This window comes from Hyla sarda, chromosome 1 (assembly GCF_029499605.1).
Source record: "Hyla sarda isolate aHylSar1 chromosome 1, aHylSar1.hap1, whole genome shotgun sequence".
Classification (NCBI taxonomy): domain Eukaryota; kingdom Metazoa; phylum Chordata; class Amphibia; order Anura; family Hylidae; genus Hyla; species Hyla sarda.
Genome location: NC_079189.1, coordinates 192,482,872 through 192,497,025, shown reverse-complemented (window position 1 = coordinate 192,497,025; position 14,154 = coordinate 192,482,872). Strand labels below are relative to the sequence as shown.

General features: G+C 40.8%; 1 protein-coding gene across 1 annotated transcript in view; it reads right to left on the bottom strand.

Moving 5' to 3' along the window:
• Positions 1-13,880, bottom strand: part of TACR3 (tachykinin receptor 3) — a 196,021-nt gene extending 182,141 nt beyond the window's left edge. The window contains exon 1 of the mRNA XM_056566298.1: positions 13,216-13,880. Coding sequence (XP_056422273.1) covers positions 13,216-13,688 — 473 coding nt within the window. The 5' untranslated portion in view covers positions 13,689-13,880. The remainder of the gene's footprint in view (positions 1-13,215) is intronic.
• Between the last annotated feature and the right edge of the window lie 274 nt (positions 13,881-14,154).

The following is a 14,154-nucleotide window of genomic DNA, read 5'->3' as shown; positions in this document are numbered from 1 at the left end:
TATCTGTCAAGTTATCGTTGTGCCTCATCCTACACTGAAAGGTTGTAGGGATGTACCATTGTACCTTCACCTGGCCACCTTACAAACCTTCATGTGGTTACAATGCAGTTTTTGCTATTATTTCTTTTACTGAACGTGTAATTATTTAAATTGTCTTTGTGTGGACAGAAAAAACATGTACAACCTCTTCTACTGCACAACTGACATCTGGCCAGCCAATTAAGGAAAACCATAAGAATATAATATTGATAACTTTCATATAAAATACTTTATGTAACTTACACTTCACATCAGGCACTAAGCTCTAGGGCAAAGCCTGTTTAAAAAAAAAACCTGCATGAAGACTCTATACTGTGAGACTGAACCTTCAATGTGCCATTTATTAAAATAGAAGATTTTATTGGTATCCATTGATGTTGAACTTCCCAGTTCTAGACTTATTTATCCCAGGATCCAATGCCTGTGAGGAGCAACTAGAGACAAGTAACTTATGACACAGTACTGCCTAAAGTGGAGTTTACAAGTTCCAGACACCATGCCACACTTGTGGAAAAACTGCTTAAAGTATAGCTGTGCCTTGCCTTCTTCGATTTATCCATATATCTGGCTTTCTTTCTGCAGTATACCATCATAGACACCCCAAATACCATCAGGACAGAGAGCATATAGGGTGTGCCCTGAAAGGAGCCATAACTACCAGCATCTACCATGCATTCCCCTTGTCACTGACAGGCCATAGAGCATGAAACTACCCTGTGGAAGCCCTCGTAGTTTATTAGTTTGTCCCCATATTAGGTAGGCAGGAACATAGTAGATAGTCCACCACATTAGCTAGGCAGCAGAAGTTCCCCGCATTAGCTAGACAGCAGAAGTCCCCCACATTAGCTAGGCAGCAGTTCCCCACATTAGCTAAGCAGCAGTAGTCCCCCACATTAGGTAGGCAGCAGAAGTCCCCCACATTAGGTAGGCAGCAGTCTCCCCCTACATTAGGTAGGCAGCACAGTTCCCCCACATTAGGTAGGCAACATAGTTCCCCCACATTAGGTAGGCAGCAGTTTCCCCATATTAGGCAGGCAGCCTAAGCCCCCTACATTAGGTAGGCAGCATAAGTACCCCACATTAGGTAGGCAGCACAGTTCCCCCACATTAGGTAGGCAACATAGTTCCCCCACATTAGGAAGGCAGCATAGCTCCCCCACATTAGGAAGGCAGTGGCCGCCACAGACATACATGTTCAAGCCATATACAGTATATAGCTGGAGGCTGTATGTCTATGTACTGCTCACTCCAATACTCAGACCACTGCTCCTCTGGTCCGTGGTCAGGATCTAGTCCTATGGCCTATGGCGGCAGCAGCCCCGCTGTCCCCCCCCCCCCCCCCCCTTGGATCTTCTACTGGTCCAATATGACTTAAAATTCAAATGTTGAGACCTGTAGTGCTATGAAGGGTGCTCAGCTCACAACAGACCTGACCCAGGGTCCACAGCAAACAATAGCTTAGTAGAGAAGAAGTGTCAGTCCAAAAAGCCAGTCAAGTTGTTTTTTTATTCACCTATCCAGTTCAAGATAGAGAAAGTTATTATTCCACAATGGGATCTTTCTCAAGATCTGGATTTTTGGAAGTTTGGCTTTTTTTGGCTACTACACTATATATGTGTGTTTCTACTTTGCAATTTAAAGGCCCTGATGTAGAAAGGAGTATTCCTCTAAAATGCGTTGTCCTGAATAAAACTATCGCTTATTTTATCGCTATTGCCAGTACGTGATTATACAACCTGCCTGTGAGCACTACACTGCTAAATTGGAGATTTTCTTTCCCTTGATGACGGAAAATATGGACAGGAGATGAACAAATATGGACAGGAGATGAACATTATGCAGAATCTTTCTTTTTACTTAACTCCATCAGCAAAATAGTTAAAAATAATACAAAGAGAAACTTTACTAGGTGCATCCTAGTATGCTATACATAGCATGTCACCAATCAGGATATAGTCCATTTTATATGGTATCTTGCATCCTGAAGCTCCACCTCCGAGAGATCAGCATAACAAAAACTGTGCCCGCATATCCCATCCATCCCACAGTTTTTTTTCCCCCTGTTGTTACGTCTGTACTCCTTTTGGGCACAGTTAACAGTTCTCAATATACAGAATATTCCCATAAAATGACAAGTCAAGGTTCATACAAGCAGCCGGTGCCTGTGGTCAACAGTCTTTACTCTCTGATATCTCAAGGGGAAACCTCTGACACTGTGTCTTTACCTCTGAGCTCAGGAAAGGTACTTCTGCTAATGCAGAGCTATTTGAGACATCTGCCTCCCTTGGGCTCATTTCCCAGGACAACTACAGTGTCTTCTGTTATAACCTTCATGTGGTTACAATGCAGTTTTTGCTTTTATTTCTTGTACTGAACTTGTAATTATCTAACTTGTAATCATTTGTGTTGACAGAAAAAACCTCTGCAACCTCTTCTACTGTACAACTGACATCTGGCCAGCCAATAAAGAAAAACCTTAATAATATAATTTTGATAAGGTTCATTCAAAATATTTAATGTAACTTACACTTCACCAAGTTCCAGGGGAAAGCATGTCACCACAGTTTTTAAAAAACAAAACTCCATGCAGCCTCTATACTGTGAGACTGACCCCTTGATTTTCCATTCATTAAAATAGAAGATTTTATTGGTATCCATTGGTGTTTGACGTCCCAGTTCTAGGCTATTTTATGCCTGTGGAGAGCAGCTTTCTACATAAAATAAGGTAGAAATGTCACCACCATGCAGACATTCATACAGAGATGTGTCAGTCACATAACAGAGAGCATAAATTAACCACATAGCAGCCAGACACAGTAGTTATAGAATACAACTCCACATGTTTGTTTCCTTTGTGGTCCTGCATTACTTCTATTCTGTGAACAAAAATACTGTATTATTGTCAGGGACTTTCTAGCAGCTACTCAACTTAATGTAAATATTTATATCTACAAACCGAGATCAGCATTGGAGAATTCTGTTAGGCAGAAACCATCTTGATCTTTTCTATTAGGACAGATGTAATCGAGGAAAGCACCAGAAATCCAGAACTGGCTGAACCATACCGTGGCCAGAATTCCTATTTTGAAAAGATTTAAAGCAAAAGGACCTAGTTTAATTTTTCCAATGGGCTCTTTCTATTCCTCTAAAAATGCATTGTCCTGAATAAAACTATCGCTTATTTTAACGCTACTGCCAGTACGTGATTATACAACCTGCCTATGAACACTACACTGCTAAATAGGAGATGTTCCTTCCCTTGATGATGAAAAATATTGATTTTTTTAAGGACAGGAGATGAACATTATGCAGAATCTTTCTTTTTACTTAACTCAAGCAGCAAAATAGTTAACAATACAAACAAAAACTTTACTAGGTGCAGCCTAGTATGCTATACTTCGTATGTAACCAATCAGGATATAGTCCATTGTATATAGTATCTTGAAGCTCAGCCTCTTTCTTTGGAATTCAGCAGGAAAAAATGATAACCGGAACATGGAAAAACATCAACTTGGAAGAGGACGATATAGGTCATCAAACAGGAATCCGAACTAAGGACATAGGATGTAACTGTAGGTCTGAACAGAAATCTTTTTCCAACAGGAACTAGAAAGCTGGAATGAGAAATATAATATAATAATATAATATAATGCTCGCCTCCTGTCCTTAATAAAATCCATATTTTCCGTCATCAAGGAGGCTTAAATTATGCAAGTTTAAAAATTGATAATTAACAATTATATAAATATAAAACATACAATATTATTAGAAAAGAGACAGAGAAACATGAGGTTTAGGTCTAAAATAAAAGGCCCTGAAAGTAGATTCAGAAGACCAGTTGGCTACTTTCAAGAGATCTGAAAGGGAACCTACAGACTGAACAAGTTTGATTGAAACAGCTCCCCTGGTAGAATGAGCACCAAAGACTGAAGTATCAATGCAAGTGAGAGACAAAGGCTCTCTAATCCAGCTCGCTAAAGTGGAAGAGGAAACAGGTAAGTGGGGCTTACAATAGGAAATGAGTAATTGAGAAGAAGGTTGACGAAGAGGATCAGTTTTGAGTTCATAGACTTTTAGACAACGTACTACACATAATTTATCATTATGTGGAAAAGATGGATAAAAGATCTGATGTAAACATTCCAAGTTGATTGATATTTAGGTAAGGGTGTTCTCTTGAAGCGAATACCTTTAAAGAGTTTACCTTTCAAGGGTGTTTTCCAACAGGAATTGAAGCAAGAGGAGCATGGTAAAGGGATATCGCTGAACGTTATAAATTCAAAGTGTGATATGCTTTCCCAGCGTCGAAAGATGCTGAAAGGAAATTTAAGATATAAGGGAGTGGTGCATGTACAGGATCCAGATTCCATTGAGAGCACCAATCAGCCCAAAGTTTCCAAGCTTATCGATAAGCAGTTCTAGTACCTGGGGCCCAGGCCTCTGATAAGTTGCCTCTAGTAGTTTAAGAAAATTCTGAGTCGAGGTTAGATGACCCGAAATCAACCAAGCCACCAGGGGAATCTGATTGGACAAGATCAGAGGATGAGGATTGCCGGATGGGTCAGAGAGAAGAGAAGGATGATGAGGGATACATCTTGGAATATCTATGATCATTTCCAGGATCTGTGGAAACCAGGATTGAGCTCGCCACAATGGAGTGATTTGTACAATAGTCGCCTCTTAAATTGTGACTTGTAAAAAAAAACCTGAGGATGAGTTTGAATGGAGGAAATGCATAAAGGATGTGGGTTGGCCATATTTGAGACGAAGTGTCTACACCAGAAGCCTCCGGATCCGGATGTCAGCTGAAGAAAAGATGGAGTTGACGATTGAGACGAGAGACAAAGAGATCTAGATAAAGCGGACCCCAAAGAAGGCTGATTGGTTGAAAAATCAAGGGATCCAAGTTCCAATTGCTGAAATCGGTTATGTAATGAGATTCCAGTCAGCAACTTGGTTGGAGAAACCCGGAAGATATTCCACTTTCAAGATTATGACCCTAATTTACTATTGCAAACCCGACATGTTTTGTCAGGATGTGCGCCAGATTCTGTCGCATTGCACCAGAAATTCTGTCTGCGCCAGATTTTGCGCCAGAATTTGCGCCAGAATTGAAAAAACCCCGACCAACTCTCCATTTTGCTAAGAAAACCCGAAAAAGGGGCGTGGCCGCCGGGTGTGTTTCCAACATTTTCACAAAAACCCTACATATTTACTAAGGTTTCCACATAAAATGTGGTGGACTTTAGCAGAGGAAAACCAGACAGATCAGAGCATGTGTAAAAAAAAGTGTAGGGACGGTGGGAAATGTAGTGAAACCTTAGTAAATACAGTGGAAAATAAATTGTAGGGAATTAAAACCCACAAAGAAACTCTTGGTAAATAAGAGCCTATGTCTTTGTTCAGACAAAAGTGCCAAAGTTCTTTGAGGATATCGGCTAGAGGTTGCAATGTTTTCCCTCCTAAGCGATTGATATATTGGACTGATTATATATTGTCCATGCAAAGAAGTATGCAACAATGTGACATGTCCTTGGCAAAACTCAAAACCACAAAAAATTCTAAGCAATTGATGTGTAAATGAGTCTCTGAAGGAGACCATTTACCTCCTGTGGATTGAGGACCACATCGAGTGCCCCATCTGGGGAAACGTGTCTGACTCCAAGATAAGATCTGGTTTGGTGTTGAAAATCATCTTGCCATTCCATTCTTGGATATTCCGAAGCCACCAGAGAAGTTCTTCTCTGGCATCCGAAGAAAGAAGAATTTTGTCTGAATACCCTAACCCTTCTCTTAGGTGTTTTATTTTAAGACATTGAAGGGCCCTGTAGTGTAAGGGTGCTGGGAATATTGCCTGAATTGAGGCTGAAAGAAAGCCCACAATCCGAGCAATAGAGTGAAGAGATTCACGATTTTTGTTTAGTAGAGAGCGAATCTCTCGTCAAATAACCTTCAGTTTCTTAGATGGCAGACTTAATATTGCTGATTGGGTATTGACGAGAAATCCCAAAAATTATATTTCTTGAGAAGTATTTAGAATGTGCTTTTTGTGATTGACCAAAAATCCAAGATGGATTAGAAGGGAAAGAGTCCATTCCATGTGAAGTAGAGCGAGAGATACTGAATGAGCCATAATGAGGATGTCGTCTGGATATACTGTGTAATGAGACGGACATCTCAAGAGCGAAGTGCGGCTACCACTGGCTTCAGTAATTTTGTGAAGCACCAGGGGGTTGAAGAAAGGCCGAAAGGAAGGCAAGTGAATTGACATTTTTGATTGTTCCAAATGAACTGGAGAAATTTTTGGAAACAATGGTGAATTGGAATTGTAAAGTAAGCACCTTTGAGATCGATTTTTATCAACCAATCTCCTTAAAGAAGATGATCCCTCAAAAGATGGATACCTTCCATCTTGAAATGTTAGTAGGGAACGTAATTGTTCAGGAGTCTCAGATTGATTACAGGTCTGAAGCCTCCTTCCTTCTTTTTCACCAGGAATAAGTTTCTTAGAAATCTTAGGGAATGAGACAGGACAGGAATTATGGCATTTTTTAAATGAAGATCTTTGATCTCTTAATCTATGAGATTTTAAAGGGGTTATCCAGGAAAAAACTTATTTTTATTTATCAACTGGCTCCAGAAAGTTAAAGAGTACCTGTCATCATCTAAACTTTCCCTGATCCCCCTTCCCATCTGTCCCCTTCTCTAACTATGCCTATCCCTGTGTTTATTGAGGTTTAAAATGCTGTGGAAATACCTTTTTTTATCCCTCTTCATTAGCTCAGGAGCACTGTCTTTCTGAGGGGTGGAAGGAGGCGGGTCCCGGCAGGCATGATGTCACATGAAGCTTGGCTGGGACTCTGCTTCTTCCAGTCTTCCTGTATGCTGCTCTCCCTCTGCAGCAGTGTTTCCCAACCAGGGCACCTCCAGCTGTTGCAAAACTACAACTCCCAGCATGCCCAGACAGCCAACAGCTGTCCAGACATGCTTGGAGTTGTAGTTTTGCAACAGTTGGAGGCACCCTGGTTGGGAAACACTGCTCTGCAGTATGCATACAGACTAAGTACAGGTGAGGGATGGCATCCTCTGACTCTCTCTCTCTCTCTCTCTCCTGTGTCTCTCTGCACTAAAAAGTCAATGCTGAGAATCAGGGGCTGAGGGAGCAATTACAGAGGCAGCAATTAAGATGAATGTCAAGGGGGGGGCACAGAGCAGGGAGTGCAGTGAGATAATACAATGTATAAGATAACGTGTGGTGAGGGGCAGGGAGAACGCAGAGCAGGGGGGAGGGGGAGGTGACTGGCTGTTATATGAGAGGCATGTGCAGGCTTGTAGCTCACAGTACTGAACTTCCGGTGGAAGGACTAGAGCCCTTCAGCATTAGTCCTAAAAGCTGTACACTTACTATTAAAAGCATAGGATGCTGCTTGCAGACCAGGCATAGAAGAGTGACCCCTAGTGGCCAAAAGTATAACATGAAAAAACTGGTATAAATATTAATATTTTTTAATGAAGATATATTACAATATCTCTTCATTAATGATTATGAACAACATATTAAAAGTTTTTGTTGATGACAGGTACTCTTTAAACAGATTTGTAAATTTCTTCTATTAAAAAATCTTAATCTTTTCAGTACTTATGAGCTGCTGAAGTTGAGTTGTTCTTTTCTGTCCAAGTGCTCTCTGATTACACCTGTCTCGGGAACTGTCCAGAGTAGAAGCAAATCCCCATAACAAACCTCTTCTACTCTGTGCAGTTCCCGATACAAGCAGAGATGTCAGCCGAGAGCACTGTTGCCAGACAGAAAAGAACAACTCAACTTCAGCAGCTGACAATTATTGGAAGAATTAAGATTTTTTAATAGAAGTAATTTACAAATCTGTTTAACTTTCTGGATCCAGTTGATATATATATATATATATAAAAAAGTTTTTTCTGGAATACCCCTTTAATCTTCCATGGAGAAATTAATGGGATGAGGAAGAGTTGATTGGAAGGGAAGACTGACAAATTATATTTGGTAGCCTAAAACAGTATTGTGAATCCAATGGTCAAAAGAAATCATGCTCCAATATTGTAAAAAAATGCATGAGTCTTCTGCCCACAGGAAGAAGGGAAGAAGATAGTATTCATTGACTTACCGGGTGTTTCTCTTGAGCGGAATGCCCCTCCTTGGCCTCTGGTACTCCAAGGTCGGCAACGATAGGGGGAAAAAATGGGCTGATTGAGCTGGAGGTACTGGGTAGACATTTCTGTCAGGTTGGTATGGCTGTCTGAGGTGGGGTCTGGAATGGGAGGGTCGGCTGGGAAAATGGCCCCGACTTCTCCCAGCCTTGCCAAAAATGTTGTTAAAAAATACTTTTTTCAGTAAAGCCTGCGCTTTGTCCAGGGACAACAAAAGTCCCACATACTTGTTACCTTCTTTAATGATCTGTTCAATTAGCAGAAGACCCTCAGGTGGAGTCGAATTTTCAGAATTTGCCAAATGTGATAATTGGTGGGTCAAATTTCATCAGGACAGTTCTCTTTCTCTCCACACATAAGGCTGTGTTTGAGTTGTCAAAAAGGCATATGGCTCTTTGAGCCCACCCCCTGAGTACAGGGAGGTTTATAGGCTTCCCAGTAGATATGGCCTCTTCAGTGAGGTCCAGAACTTTTGTTGAAGGGCCCAACATGTCCAATAATTTATCTTGGCATGCCCGAAAGGAATGGTCCAGGCCTTTTTTTTGGGTTCTTACCCATTTTGAGTAGAAATCTGATAAGGATGGGAGCCAGTTCAGGTGTTATGGCTGCGTTTTTGGGTAGTGAGGAGCAAGGACATTCAGCCCTGAGCTTGTTTCTGGCTGCTTTGTCAAGACTTTTTTTGCAGCCAAAATGAGATATATTACGCAACCTCGGGGTTATGGACCCAATTGTCTGATCAGGGAGGGCAAATTTGAGATGGGTCAAAAATTGGCATGCCGACAGAGTCTAAAATAGTTGGATCATTAGAATCAGAAGGGATATCCTCATAATCAAAATCAACATCATCCTTCAGATAGTAGTAGGGGTAATCGCTGTCTGAAACCACTGGAGGTTCGACAGAGGAATCATCAGAATTATCAGACACTATGACATGTTTGGACTTTTGAGTGATTTTCCGAACCTGACCTGTGTCATCTTCCTCTCGGGCAGAGGGTCTATTGTGCGTTGGTATAGCACGGTCATCATAACTGCATACAGTAGGCAGTATATCATGGGTGTTTTGACACATTCTTTTAGTCATTTTGTCTATATTTTTTGAATGGGTGTCTCTTTAGGGATGATTTATAAGGTTTTTTCACCCCTTGATATACATGAGTAATAGATTAATCTGCTGACCAAAAATTGTCAGTAGGTGTGATAGGGCAGGGATGACTAGATTTTTGAGCAGTGTTTTGAGACATTGCTTGAGCCACGGATTGAGGTATGGTGTCCTGCATAGAGGCCATAGAGTGGGATAATGAATGGTCCACTATAGATTGAAGATAGATAGATAGATCTACGACTAAGCACCTGAGTGTGCGAAACGCGTCAGATTGTGTCCTGCCTTAAGCGTGTGAATAAAGCCATTGACAAGTTTTACCTGCATCTTCCCGAGTGCCGGATGTTTTTCTTGTGTGACTTCTACTAAGCCGGGAGTGGTACCGGTGTCCGTAGCACGAGACAGTGCAGCAAACGCGAGAGTGGTGAGCAGCCTTACTTTATCTGCATATATATATATATATATATATATATAAATAGATATATATATATATATATATATATATATATTAAATAGGAAAAAATTATTAATAAAATAATATTAAAAATATTAAAGTATAAAAAAATATTAAAATGTATATGGTAAGAACAGACTAGGGAAATAATGAGAAAATAATTAGAGATGAGCGAACTTACAGTAATTTGATTCGTCAAGAACTTCTTGGCTCGGCAGTTGCTGACTTTAGCCTGCATAAATTAGTTCAGCTTTCAGGTGCTCTGGTGGGCTGAGAGAGACTCTCTCCTAGGACTGTATCCACCTTTTCCAGCCCATCGGAGCACCTGAAAGCTGAACTAATTTATGCAGGCTAAAGTCAGCAACTGCCGAGCCAAGAAGTTTGTGACGAATCGAATCACTGTAAGTTCGCTCATCTCTAAAAATAATTAAATAAATAAATATATATTTTATGAAAATAATTCAGAAAATAATAATAATTATTAAAGAAAAAGTAAATAAATAAATAATAATGAAAAATGTATTAAATAATGAAAATAAAAGTATTGAATATCAATTTAAATGAATATAAGAACAATGAAACAAGAGAACAATAACTCATCTGTTGCTATCTGCTGGAGCAGCAAAGAAAGAGGCGGAGATTCAGGACGCAAGATACTATATACAATGGACTATATTCTGATTAATTACATACTATGTGTAACATACTAGGCTGCACCTAGTAACATGTTTCTTTGTATTGTTAACTATTTTGCTGCTTGAGCTAAGTAAAAAGAAAAATTCTGCATACCGTATTTTTCTCCCTACAGGACTCACCGGCATATAAGACGCACCCAATTTTAAAGGTGCAAAATCTAGAAAAAAAAGATTCTGAACCCAACAGTGATCTTCAACCTGCAGACCTGAAGAAGTTGTAAAACTACAACTCCCAGCATGCCCGGACAGCCGTTGGCTGTCCGGGCATGCTGGGAGTTGTAGTTTTGCAACATCTGGAGGTCCTCAGGTTGAAGACCACTGGTATAGGAGGTAATACTCACTTGTCCCCGCCGCTCCAGACCCGTCACCGCTCGTCACCGCTGCCCTAGATGTCGCTCCATCACTGTTGCCGCGTCCCCGTGGTGTCCCCGACGCTCCGGACGTTATCTTCCCCGGGATCCACGCTCTCCGTCACCGTCATCACCTCGCCGTCATCACGTCGCTACGCACACCGCTCCTATTGGATGACGGGCCGGCGTGCGCGACAATGTGATGACGTCGAAGGAGAGCGCCGGCCATGCAGGGGATCCTGACACGGAGCAGACACCGAGGAGGCAGGTAAGGTCCCTCCCGGTGTCCTGTAAGCTGTTCGGGACGCCGCGATTTCACCGCGGCGGTCCCGAACAGCCGGACTGAGCAGGTTAGTGTCACTGTGCTTCAGACGTGGCGGTCAGCTTTGATCGCCACATCTGAAGGGTTAATACAGGGCATCACTGCGATCGGCCGTTGATGGCCGCAGCCGTTGATGGCCGCAGGGACCTCCGCAATAGGTGTGTATTCGCCGTATAAGATGCACCAACTTTCCCCCCCCCCCCCCCCCCGTTTTGAGGAAGAAAAAGTGCGTCTTATACGGTGAAAAATACGGTAATGTTTGCCTCTGTCTTGTAATAAAATTTAATTTTGTGAAGTTTGTCTGAAGTTCCCAATATTGCCTTCTGCAGTAGAGAAGAAAGGAGTGACGCTTTTTCACTATCATGCTATTTAAAGGGGTTATCCGGTGACAGAAACAACCTGTGTAAGGTGTCAAGATGTAAAAATAAGCAACTTACTAATATAGTGTTATTATCCAAAGTTAACAAATCACCCATTTCAGCCGTGGTTTCTTCTTGTAAGCTGTGATGTTATGTCACAGCCTGAGCAGCTCCATCCCTCCGCCCCCTCCTTTTTCCAATGGTGGGAGCCCTGTTCTCAGCTATAATTATAGACACACAATACTGTGACTGAGAAAGGGCTGACACTAGGGGAAGGAAAGGAGGTGGGGCCGAGCTGCTACTCAGGCTGTGACTTGACAGGAAGAAAGCAGAACTGCAATGGGTGAAATGAGTGATCAATTTAGATAACAACACTTTATTAGTAAGTTGCTTTATTTTACGTTTTGGCATCATATACAGGTTGTTTTGCCAGACAACCCCTTTAAAGATGAAATAACCCATATAGATATGGCTGGAGCTATATGCAACAATAATAATTATTATTTGTGACGGTTCTCTGAGTTATTTTATCAGGGCAAATGCCATATTTGTTGAATATTTTAAGGATGTATCAAGTACCACATGAAAAATAAACAGATGGCGTGCTTTGCAACGCAGTAGATTGTGTTTGCCCACCTTTTTTTTTTTTTAGTTCATTCATAAAACAAACGTGAACTGTAATACCACTTCATCTGTTTAGCTCACAGTTTAATCTGCACTTGTTATATCTAAAATTGCATCTCAACATCAACTGTCTGGAAAGTGTTTGACAGGGACAAAGTGGATTATCGGCGAGCATGCGCTTATATGCTTGCAGCTGCTAGTGGGATGCACATGTTGTACGCTAATGCATGGTAAGGTAAGCCACTGCTACAGGTTACTAAAAGACAGTAAAAGATATAGAAGACCTCTATATATTTCTACATGAATTCCTATCTCAATAGGAACTTATAAATGCTATTTATTTTGTAAACAAATGCATAGTATATAATAAATATTGGGATCCATGTATCATTCTGGCTTCAACAGAAAATTATTTTCCATAGGTTAGAAACACATTATTTAAGTCAGCCCTATTTAGCTAGGTCAGTGTTTCCCAACCAGGGTGCCTCCAGCTGTTGCAAAACTACAACTCTCAGTATATATATATATTTATAATATTTTAGGCTGACATTGTAGACACCTGTTTGATGACATTGCAATTAAATCTAATTAGTCATGTGACCACATTGATGACAAATATTGGTATTTGGTAAAAATGCTAACATATGTTAAATAATGGTAAATCTTCATATAATTTTTTTTACATACTTGCTTTAGTTTACAATAGTAAAGTTATATATATATATATATATATATAGAGAGAGAGAGAGAGAGAGAGAGAGAGAGAGAGAGAGAGAGAGAGAGAGAGAGATAATATATCTAAATCCTAATATATATCTATATCTATATATATATATATATATATATATATTTTTTTTTTTTTTTTATTAATAATAACATTTTTATGTATTTTACCATTCATGCACAATACCATCTATAATACTCCTATTGTACAGTATCTAAATGTTATAAATAGGTATGACAAATCCAACAACATCTGTCAAAAATGAACTGAGGTTTGAACTGTTGATGTCAACAATATCAATGACAATTTTGCCCCATAAAAATGACACAGAGTTTCAAGTGGACCTGTGTTGGCTAACTCACCTATCCACAGCAATAGCAGACATGGAGTAGATGCTGGCAAAGATAGCTGTTATTGGGAAGAAGTTGTGGAATCTACAGTATGCCTCCCCAAAGTACCATTCATTGTGAAGAGCATATATGAAATTCACCAAGGTATTAAAAGCAGCCATAGATGCATCAGAGAAAGCCAGACTGACCAAAAAATAGTTTGTGACTGTCCTCATTCTTTTGTGAGCCAGTATGATCCACATGACAATGATATTCCCGAAAACAGCCACGGCCACCATTGATCCATAAGCCAATGACCATAGGGCGATACGCCAGGGAGGTTGCACAAATCTGTGAGGAACCAGAGAAGTGACATTAGTAGAAGTCACATTGGTAGAAGTCACATTAGCAGGAGTCCCATTCCTCTGCCACAGCAAGCCTTCTCCAAGGGAACCAAAGATCCCCATTCCATCCTCAGCTGTCACATTTATTGGAGAGGAGGTCATTGTTGTCCCTTCTACAAATAAAAAGTCTTCAAACAGTTCAGATGATCAGTCTAAGAATGACAAGGTCAAGACAATGTCCATCATCAAGTCAACTCAGAAATGTCTTCCATAGTTCCATTACTGAGCACCAGGAAGGTAAGTCAGCTGCATGTAGAGGATCTGAACTTCTTCCTAAGTTCCTCTGAGCTGGCAGAGAACAAGTGAAGGCATAGACAGCCTGTACTAGGCTTTTATAGAATGAGTTCCTCCAATGTCTAGGAAAAATCCTGTGACATCACAGCAAGGAGGGGGATGAGGGAAAGCCCACAGGGTGCACGTCTACCCTCCCTCTATGCAGACAGGTAGCCTCAGCAATGCTTACACAGAGGAGACATTGATGACTGGTGTCAGGATACTGGTGTCACCATGCCTGGAGCCTGCTTTTATGATGCTGTTTATTTACTGTGTCTCTATAGAGAGAACGTGA